This window comes from Eschscholzia californica, unplaced genomic scaffold (genome assembly GCF_041429995.1).
Source record: "Eschscholzia californica isolate CP2 unplaced genomic scaffold, dmEscCali1.0.p SCAF_6, whole genome shotgun sequence".
NCBI classification, from domain to species: domain Eukaryota; kingdom Viridiplantae; phylum Streptophyta; class Magnoliopsida; order Ranunculales; family Papaveraceae; genus Eschscholzia; species Eschscholzia californica.
Window position 1 is genome coordinate 21,744,626 of NW_028238483.1, and position 11,321 is coordinate 21,755,946.

General features: G+C 35.4%; 1 protein-coding gene across 1 annotated transcript; it reads left to right on the forward strand.

The window, feature by feature from the left end:
* The first annotated feature begins 1,638 nt into the window (after positions 1-1,638).
* LOC147532450 (putative xyloglucan glycosyltransferase 12) lies at positions 1,639-6,187 on the forward strand. The gene is made up of 5 exons (XM_086645412.1): positions 1,639-3,487; positions 3,678-3,986; positions 4,076-4,366; positions 4,461-4,574; positions 5,090-6,187. The coding sequence occupies exons 1-5, from the start codon at positions 2,732-2,734 to the stop codon at positions 5,723-5,725; spliced, it is 2,106 nt and encodes a 701-aa protein (XP_086501538.1). The 5' UTR covers positions 1,639-2,731; the 3' UTR covers positions 5,726-6,187.
* The last annotated feature ends 5,134 nt before the right edge of the window (positions 6,188-11,321 follow it).

Sequence of the window (11,321 nt, forward strand, 5' to 3'; positions counted from 1 at the left end):
CAATGAGTGGAGAGGACTTATACATTATATTCTTGGTTGCTAGTTACCCCTTCTCTCATATGGGACTATTCTCACACGCCCCCTCACGTGTGGCGTGGTTAACTTAACACGTGATTTTTTGTTTCGGGTAACGTGGACCACATGCGACTTTTAAGCCTATCACGTGTTGGCCTAGCTCTGATACCATGTTAAGTTTGTTCTCATCCAACTCAAAACCGATTGGCAATGTGTGGAAAGGACTTATACATTATATTCTTGATTGCTAGTTACCCCTTTTCCCATGTGGGACTATTCTCGCAAGGACTCTTTAGGAATTAGGGTAAGATGGGATTAAATTTTTGCTCGGAGAAGCTTAACTTTCTCTCTCTAACTTGTATGTGTCGATGGGTGAAAGTAAGGAAGATTCACGGGGGGGAGTAGAGAAGAATTCCCTAAACCATCGTCTTTCTGAAGGGTCCTCTCTGTGTCTCTGAAAATCTGAAGACGGTTGAAGAGAGAAGATGAAGATTAGGGGGGCAATGTTTGATCAAGACATTTTTTTAGCTAAAAAAAAAAGAATATGCCCCTATGTCAATGTTTACTGACACAGTCTTTATGCCCAAGTGAGTTTTCTTTATTCCCTAAAGTCGGGGCCTATTCAATTTGGGAAACAATTTATTTGTGCTTTTATCTCATAGTCTTCACCTTCATTTTTTTTCCCTCCAACCACCCCCACCACCATTTATATGAAGTATTTGTTTCATATCTTTCTCCCCCCTCACTCCGTTTAGAGCGAAGAGGAGCCTTTCGCCAAAAAACACAATAACAGAGTAGTGGTGGGTAGTGTTCGGGGTAAGGGTGAAAATGAAGGTTAGGGAATGTAAAACTAACGAATTGATATACATTCGGATTCCCTCGTATTAAATATGATTTACCAAAGTCTTTATGCCTCAATAATATTTTGATACCCAAAATCCGGACTTTTTCGAAAGAATGCCAACGAAGTCTTTATTTCACGAGAAGATTTCATGGAAGAAATAACATCTCCAAAGGAACCTCAAACAAATTTCTAAGTAGGGGTTATTAGTTCAATATTTTTATAAGGTCTGCAGAACTTGGAATACAAACTTATTGGTTTAAGATTGTTTTAAGATTAATTCCGTTTTGCACTCCAATTTGTGACTTACTCACCGTTTTTACCCCAAATTTTTTTAAGCTTTTTCAAAAATACCCTTAGGGATCAAAATGAATTAATTCTGAAAAAAATCTTAAAACATCTATTTCCACCTCACCTCTCATTTTTTCCTCCATTTCATCATTTCTCACCTCCACTTTATCTCTCCCTCTCACCACCCCACCCTTCTTCTCCGGTAAAAGGTCGTTGGTCGACGACCTTCAGAAAAAAAGATTCTTCTTCTTCTTTTCTTCTCTCCCTCTCTACTCTCGTCGGTACAAAAAGAGCTCTGTTTGCTGGTGGTCTTGCACACCTTTGTCTGGATCTGGGCTCCAGATCTAGACGAAGGTCTAGTTTACCTGTTTACCTGACAACCGAACTAACCCGATCTCTTCCAGGTCGACCTGGCTCGATAATTACAATTATATAGGGTTTTATTTCCACCCACAAATAACCTATCCATTGCAAAGAAAACTTGCCAAAATGTCAATACAAATTGGATTACACCTTTGTCCACTTTACTGAATTTTTTTAATTATTGACTTCAAAACTTTTCTTACAATCCTTTCCAAATTATCCTCATGATCTCTTTCACATTATTATTACTAGTATATATATATACTTTTTTTTAATTATTTCTTTCAAGGGGATGATCATTTTTGTTTAGAAGAATCACGTGTACAGTTTAATTTGGAATTTAGAAGCTCCAGGCAAAAATTGTCATCTTCCACACGTAATTAAGATGAGGGAGACAGACACTGAAAGAAGTTTCTTACTTTCTCTCTCTACCCATGTTCAATGTTCAATCCAAAAGGAAGGAAAGACCAAAGAAACCTCCTCTTCTTTATTCAACAAATGGAAAAAAAAATAACTAAACCCCATTCTTAATTTTGTCTTAATTATCAAATCCTTGCTGTAATCAACAAACATTTACAGATCTAAATTGGGTTTTCTCTCTCATAAAGTTACATTCTTTTTCTTCTTTAGAGAGAAATAGAGTAGAATAGAAGATAAACAGAGATTTTTTGTGGGATTAGGTGAAAAAAGGAAATTTTTGTTCATCAATTTCTGGGTTGGTAGATTCTAAAGTTTTTTACTTTTTAATCATTTCTTCTCAACTTGAACTTATTTACTGATTTATTTATAGAGAGAGAGATAGACTTTACTAGAAGGAACTTATTTATCCGTGTTTTACGTTCTGTTCTATCTATCTCTTTCTCTCTCTACAGTGTCTTAATTTTCTAATCAATCTTTAAAGACGTGTTGAGCTGTTGCTTACTTCTTTCTCTCTCTAGACTCTCTCTCTCTCAATCTCTCAATCTCTCAACTTATATGATCTGAATCTTGCTGCATTTTAGTCATCTCTCTCTTTCTCTCTCTATACTTTAAGGTTCTATTTGTTAGTTTGTTTTCTTCTTTTTGTCATTCATAATCTGAAAAATGAGATCAAGAAAACAGTAGCAACAAGCTTTTAATTTTGTGGGTTGGTACTAAAATCAAGTGATTTGAACTTCCAATTTAAAAGGGTTTAATTCTTTCACATTTTTATAACTTGGGTAGTTGAGATTTTTATTGGAAATGGCACCTTCATTTGATTGGTGGTCAAATGATACTCAAAGAGGTACTCCTGTTGTTGTAAAAATGGAAAACCCTAATTGGTCTATGCTTGAACTTGAACAACCCACTTCTGAAGATGATTTAATTTCAGGATCAAACAAAGGTAGAGGTAAAAATGCTAAACAATTAACTTGGGTTCTTCTTCTCAAAGCTCATAAAGCTGCTGGTTGTTTAACTTCAATTGTTCCTGCAATTTCTAACCTATTTGGTGCCGTTAAACGTCGAGTTGTTTCTGGTAGAACAGATTCAGATGTCGGCAGTGAGATCGGTAGTACTGAGAATCAAAAAGTTAAGAAGAGATTCTATTTCTTCATCAAAGTGTTTTTATGGTTATCAATAGTACTATTAGGGTTTGAAATTGTTGCTTATTTCAAAGGTTGGCATTTGGGTTCTCCTCAATCACAGTTAGAAAATCTCATTACAACTTCTAATAATGGAGTTAAGGGTTTATTTGATTATATTTATTCTGGATGGGTTTTTATTAGGGTTCAATATCTTGCTCCACCACTTCAATTCCTTGCCAATTTCTGTATAGTTTTGTTCCTTATTCAGAGTTTAGATCGATTAATTCTCTGTTTGGGTTGTTTCTGGATCCGATTGAAGAAGATCAAACCTGTTCCTAAACAGGGTCTTAAAGATATTGAATCCGGAAAAGATAATGCTGATGGTTTCTTCCCAATGGTTCTCATTCAGATCCCTATGTGCAATGAAAAGGAGGTAAATTTTTTTTTTCGTACTTTTCATCGATTATAAATTATAGTTCAAATTATTCGAATTCGTACTTACCCAAATCAGATCTTTAGAGTTTATGAGTAGTTTTATCATCTTTGTTAGATCTGATTGATTCATGGTGTATTCTAAGACTATTAGAGTTTATTGTCTAATTCGCTTTGAAACTCATAATCAGGTTTATCAGCAATCTATTGGTGCTGTCTGCAATATCGATTGGCCTAGATCGAAAATGCTTATACAAGTTCTTGATGATTCTGATGATGTACCAACTCAATTACTGATTAAAGAAGAGGTTCATAAATGGCAACAACAAGGTGCCAATATCGTTTATAGACATCGGGTCTTAAGAGATGGATATAAAGCTGGAAATCTTAAGTCTGCTATGAATTGTAGTTACGTGAAAGATTACGAGTTTGTTACCATCTTCGATGCTGATTTTCAACCCACTCCTGATTTTCTTAAAAAGACGGTTCCCCATTTTGAGGTACATTATCTATTCCTCCTTGATTTTACCGATATTTAAATGCTTGAGTTGTTCTTCTCTAATGGATAATTGAAACATTCTGGTTATAGGGTAACGATGAACTAGCATTGGTTCAAGCAAGGTGGTCATTTGTGAACAAGGACGAAAACTTGCTCACAAGATTGCAGAATATTAACTTAGCATTTCACTTCGAAGTCGAACAACAAGTTAATGGAATTTTCTTAAACTTCTTTGGGTTTAATGGAACCGCTGGGGTTTGGAGGATAAAGGCTTTGGAAGAAGTTGGAGGGTGGATGGAGAGGACGACAGTGGAAGACATGGATATTGCTGTTCGAGCTCATCTCCATGGTTGGAAGTTCATCTTCCTTAACGATGTCGAGGTATAAACCATGTGTACTTTTTCACAGAGAAATGAATGATTCGGTAATTTTAAGTAGTTATGCTCTTAACATCAGTTTGATTTTCTTGTTTCAGTGCCAATGTGAGATACCAGAGTCGTATGAAGCTTATCGAAAACAGCAACATCGGTGGCATTCTGGTCCTATGCAGTTGTTCCGTCTTTGTTTGCCTGCCATTATCAAAGCCAAGGTATTATAAGGTTTTTAACCCTCATTGGTCTGTCGTTCTTGGGTGTGTCTTATGTGTTGTTTAAAGCTAAAAATCAAACCCGACCCATTACTTAAACTAACTCTTAGGTTAGGGGTTTCCAACCCACAAAATTATAATTGCACATATAATCGTGTGACGATTATAAACTTGGGTTACTATAGTTAGGGCTGACTGACTATGACAGACCGACTATGACGACTATGCCATTAACCTGTTTAATAGATTGCTAGGGTCTCCTTGTTATATTTTCATTTTCATTGTCAAAACACAAAGAATGGAAACCGTAACAACCCGTTGTTAGGTCTTGGATAGTCTGCTCCACATTTGAGCCGTACACCCTTGGTACATACACATTATTGCGCCATAGACCCTTGGTACATACACATTATTGCGTTTTACTTTTTATATTTGATGGTTTTAGACTAAGTGACAATTTGACATTTTCGTTTCCTTCTAGAGCTAACAATCTATTTGTTCGATTTTGGTTAATGCAGATTAGCATTTGGAAGAAAGCAAACATGATCTTCCTCTTCTTTTTGTTGAGAAAATTGATTCTTCCTTTCTATTCCTTCACCTTATTCTGCATTATTCTACCAATGACCATGTTCATCCCAGAGGCCGAGCTCCCATCTTGGGTTGTCTGCTATATCCCAGCTACTATGTCATTCCTAAATATCTTACCTGCCCCAAAATCCTTCCCATTTATCGTCCCTTACCTTCTCTTTGAAAACACTATGTCTGTTACAAAATTCAATGCCATGATTTCCGGCCTTTTCCAACTAGGAAGCGCCTATGAATGGGTAGTCACTAAAAAATCTGGTCGCTCGTCCGAGGGTGATCTAGTTTCTCTACTCGAGAAAGAATCAAAACCACAGCAGATTCGAGGCAATTCAGTTCCCGACTTTGATGCCTTGGTGAAAGAAGAAGCTCGAAAACAAGAAAAAAATGAAGTTAAGAAAAAGAAGCATAACAGAATTTATACCAAGGAACTTGCCCTCGCCTTCCTTCTTCTAACTGCAGCAGCTAGAAGCTTGCTTTCTGCACAGGGTATACATTTCTATTTTCTGCTCTTTCAAGGAATAGCATTTTTATTGGTAGGTCTTGACCTAATCGGTGAACAGGTTCAATGAGTTAGGAAGAACAACTAGACCTATATTTGATCAAGTAGACAGAGTAATATCGTGGGCAACGGGTACACTGCCCCAGAAAAAAAAATCACATAAGAAATAATTATGATACCGAACAGTGTTTGATGTTCTTCTCGTTCTTCGCCATTAAAGGTCTTTTTAACGGACTCTTTGCTCGTTAGGAAGAAGAGAAGAGTAAAAGGAAAGAATTTCTCTTGGGAGAAAGAGAATATAAGGTGTAGATATAATGGTGTAGTTGTTTTATTTGTAAGTTGCTTTCTTTTTTGTTCTTTTTCGATATAATTCTTTTGTAAGGATTTTTTTTTTTTTTGCAATTTTAGTTACAGGTTAATTAAGAATGTTATCGTTTTTCTTCTTTTCCATTTCTCATAGACAAGCCAATGTTTGATTCTTCTTGTAGAAATGAAATTACTTAGCAATTTATATTGCAACCATTTGATGAAATTTGTTTCCTATATGACATAAAATTGAGGTCAATGAATTACTTCACCTTTATACCTTTTACATACTTGACTGGTTATGCAGTGGGTTGGATGAAATACCAGAGTTTGTGAACCCACATTCGGTGGGTGGTAGGTAACATGTCCGTTTCAAAAAATCGGTGTTCGGGTGATGATCTTAGAGATAATATCCACTATAGTTACATTACTTGGGCCGACCGAGGTTAGCTAAAATTTGAAAAATTCTATAGCCACTTCTATAAGCACTGCAAAGCGGCCAAGACGCAAGTGACCCTAATGGTTGACACATCATATAAAAGAGATTAGGTATAATGGTTGACACATCATATAAAAGAGATTAGGTAGCATAGAACCATCGCTGGTCTTTCTGCACCCCCCGTGGTATGTTTTTTTCACAACAAAATGCCTCTTACTCGATCGAAACGATTGTACACTTTTTACAAGAAAATATTCGAAAGCTTACTTTTCTTTAATGCCTACTCGCATTACTTGGACGGAACCTGGGCGACTTAGACGTGGAAGTGTAGGCTTCATAGTTTGTTAACGCGGACGGAGTGTGAGTTCCTTCCATTGATTCAAGTCGACCGTTTGCATTCTGATTTTTCTTTGTCACGCTGGCGCGCCTTGGGCCGCATTTGATGGGCTTGGGCCAGCCTAACTTGTTGCCATTGCAACTGTAGTTAAGGGACATAGGGTTGTAGTTGGGTTTGTAAAAGTAATGTTGCCTATAAAAGGTGAGATCTGGCTAAGAAAAATGGGGTTTCATGGGAAAAATCCAAGTTGAAAGGATGGGGCAAATTTCTTTGTCAGTAAAAAAACCTCCCAAGATACCCCAAAAACCTATTAACTCCTCCATTAACTACACTATACCCCACCATTGCAAGTTTCCTTTTCTGGTAAAAGCAGGGAGATCACACTATTATCTCTCTTCAATATCATCTTATAGTTGTTGAAGTTTTGGAAGTCTTTTAATGGTGAAATACTGACAAGGAAAAAAGTTTAAATTCTTATTTTGATCCAAGTAAAACAATAGATACAAAAGAATTACCCACTCAAAAGGTAAAATATCATTCTATAATGTCTGTGTTGTTATAGAATGGTGCAGACCAGTCTTCTAGGCTGCTAGTGATATTGTCTGCTTTGGCACACCTGGGCCTCACGATTTTAGAAAGCCTCACTAGAGAATGGTGCTTATCCTCTTAAGAGAAGCACCACACTCCTTCTCACCACCGATGTAGAATTGTTGCCACAACACGCCCTCCCAATACCACATTGTAGAGCGAATCGTGCTGATAACGTGTTATAGGATGGTGCAGACCAGTTTTCTAAACTGCTAGTGATACTGTCCGCTTTGACACACCTGAGATTTACGGTTTTGAAAAGCCTCACTAGGGAAGGGTGCTTATCCTCTTAAGAGGAGCACCACACTTCGTCTCACCACCGATGTGAGATTGTTGCCACAACATGTTTGATGGTTTTTTTGCTCAACGAAAGCTTTAGTTGGAAAGTTAAAACTTTTTAAAGGTAACCTATGAACGCATCACTACAATAGGTACGTAGAAACATCAACCCTATGTTTCCGGGGCTAATAGAATATATCATAACAAAAATTCTATTCATCCCTCCACTTTGGTCCCTTCCCCAACCCTCTGCTGATGTGGTGACATATCAGTGGAGTATATTTTCTCATCATTCTCTCTCCAATTACTCCACACTCGAGTGATGTTTCGCCACATCGACAGAGGGCTGGCGAAAGGATCAAAATGGAGGGATGAATAGAATTATATCAGTGTAGCTGCACACTGATATATTCTAGTAGAATTTACCGGTGGGTTTTCTCACTGATTGGTTACTAACCATGCCGGCTTGTTGCCTTGGACCTGTGACAGTGCTTGTTTATTTAATTTTCCAAACCATGTAGGATGATGACTTCTCAAGTCTCCCTTACAATCAAATTTCTTTTAGGGATTCTTGAGAATTTGGTGGTTTAATTGGTGAAGAATATATTCAGATATGGAGATCAATGAGTTGGTCATCATATAGACACCTGAATTTCTTTATAGAAGTGTAAATCCTCTGTTTGTAAACGAAAATGCATAATGTTTAAATGTGAATGTGTCGTCTTCAAGCGAACATAATTCAATCTTCGAATGAACAACATATGAATGAAAACTAAGAAATCAGATTAAACGAACGGATCTTAGTGTTTATAAATCCTTGTAAGTTTTTTTAGACAGAGGAAGTGTTTGAAAGTCGGGGAAACTTGTAAACATTGTGTAAAAACATTAGTTGACAACACAAGTTCAATGGTACAAAATATCGACCAAAACATAGTTGTGAAAAGAGTCATTCCTCGACCCAGATGCTCCACTTTTTTAAAATTGTGAGACCATGTTAGTCATCTAATCCGTTAATAACAAATATAGACATATTCTTTTTAATTTTTTCTCTAGGATCAAAATTTCATATACAAATAAATGTTTTACAATCGACAAATAACCTTGAGTTTAAAAAAGAGGAAGTGTATATAGAATTTCCTCCTATGGCAGGGAACGGGTGCATATGTTCTAGAAATTTTAAGGGCACTGTGGGTTTTACTAACCCAATCCCACTCTATTACCTAAAATCCAAGTTTTAGAAGGACAAATCCTATGTTTTTGGAAAAAAGAAAAAGATTAAGGTGAAAATAAAGAAGATTAATAGTGTGTTTGGTTGCAGGATTCCTAAGTATGATTCCTATCAAAAGTGGAATTTGGTAGGAATCATGAATCCTTGGTCTGTTTGGTTACTAAGAATCCTAGGACTCTTGAATCCTTAGGATTCCAAAATTTGTATTGTACTAAAATCCCACCCCACTCCTAGGATATGCTAGATTTTGGATTAATGAACCTAAATTTCAAACTTAAAATCAACAAAAAAAATATTTCCTTCTACAAAATCAATATTTTTTTCAAAATCATTATTCTTTTCAAAAATCATATTTTTTTCTAAAGACGTTTAAAAATACTCAAATAATAATAAATCTTAGGATTCTTGGTTGCCAAAAAAGCCAAAATATATTACTTGGATTCATGAATCCGTGGAATCATGAATCCCAAAGAACCATGAATCCGCGGATTCATGATTCCACCATCCAAACACACCATAAGATGATTGTTACAACAATTTAGAAAATAAGATTTTTACTAAGTGAAGGAAAAAATAGTAATGTGACAGATTAACGTCATGAACAAAAAAAATCATGATATATATGTTGTTTAGTTATTTTCATTTTGTTATATAGGGGATGTTCCAGAGTCATTACATTTATTACATGATGTTAGTCACACAAATATTCTGAACTTTAACAAACTATTGAAATGAGAAACGAGAAATGGAGATTAAATGAAAACATAGCAGGCATAATTGATACTTAGACTCGGTTATACACAAACCTTTAAACGAACCCAAGGGGCCTTAAAATCCATTATTAGTACAATAATGATGTCACCACCATCTCAGTATAGGTGCTATTTGAAATTTAAACATTTAATCAACTAATGTTCTAATGAAATATTTGTGATAATAGTGACATTAACAACATGTGAATATTCCCTTTTCAGTAAAAATGTTCTCACTTTTTCCTTTGAAATTGAAAGTCATGATTATGATGGGCTTTTTGGTTGTCCATTCATTTATGTGGGCTCAGTTTAGATCTAGACTTTACTAAAAATCCTTAAATACATATATTTATGTTTTTTCCCATCCAAAAACAACTTACACCAAAGAAATATTTAAAGTTAAAATAGATACTAATTATGTTGTGTTTCATCCTCCACAGACCTTAATTATATAAATCATATCACACAAATTTTTCTTTAGTGTAAGGATATTTGAGGATGGGAATTGAGTTTTCAAACAAACAACTCAAAATAGATCGATTGACGAAGTAATCACATCATTATTATTAGAATTGGCATGAGAAGCAGTCAAAATATTATAATTGTCTTAAAAGTTGAAGTTTCTTTAAAATTTCTACTCCGCTGGTGTCATATTTGTACTACTCATGATTTGTATTGGATGGAATATCTTTCGAAATTATAGTAGGCAAAACAACCGACCCATCAAACAATTGTGTCTTAACTTTAAATGTATCGTCGATTTTGCAATTTCCACCAGATGTCAAAGTCTGAGTTATTTGGTTTATTCCGTTTTGGCCTCCAATTTGTGACCAACTCACTGTTGTGGTCCTCATAAGTGTCTGCCAGTTCTATTTGGCTCTCAAGGACAAAAAAGTTTCAACTTTTTCCTGAACTAATCTTGAGACTCAAATAGAATTTATTCAAAAAAAATTTAGAAACATAAATTACACCTCATCTCTCTATCTCTCGTCCATTTCATTACATGTCTCTTCCACTTCATCACCCCAGACAAATAGTTGTTGGCATGTCCAAATCCAACTTGATGTTGAATTTAAGAGAATTAACTTAGAATTTGGTATTGTAATGTCTTGTCACTTAAAAATGGGCAATGGAATTTTGAGTTGGACAAAACAGTATCCAATATTCCAATTAGTTCCATCATGTTCTAGTCATTTTCTAACCCCTTCATACCATCATTGTTGGATTCCCTTCTTCCCAATGATGTTTGTCTTCCTCCCCACTTTTGAATAGTTTAGAAGATGATTTGGAGACTAACAAATTCACATAAAATAGAACCAAGAAAATTAACATTGTAAATCACTAGAAACTTAGACCCAATACTTCACATCTTGTAATACCTATTAGACCATATATTATTATATTCTGGCTTCATAAAAATGAATAAATGTTGAAGAATAATGGGGTTTTTGGTGTTCATTCATAAAAAAATAGGGAATGTTGGAGAATTTGGAAACACATCCAAAATAATATAGATATTGCCACTTGTCAAAGATTTGGTATAGTCATATGAGAATCCGGTATTAGTGACCAACATGTCTATCTTCATAAATGCATCAATTTGTGTTTTGGTACCAAAATTTGGGGGTTTTCCTTGAGACAAATTTCTTCTGAGATTTTCATTACAACTTTTCCTTACACAATCAGTACAATAATTCATACTTTTAGAGAGAGATAGTGAAATGACAATGAGAAAAA

Coding starts and splice junctions, on each gene's coding strand:
- LOC147532450 (XM_086645412.1), top strand. CDS start 2,732: ATGGCACCTTCATTTGATTGGTGGTCAAATGATACTCAAAGAGGTACT. Junction 3,488..3,677: donor CTATGTGCAATGAAAAGGAG/GTAAATTTTTTT, acceptor ACTCATAATCAG/GTTTATCAGCAATCTATTGG. Junction 4,367..4,460: donor TCTTCCTTAACGATGTCGAG/GTATAAACCATG, acceptor TTCTTGTTTCAG/TGCCAATGTGAGATACCAGA.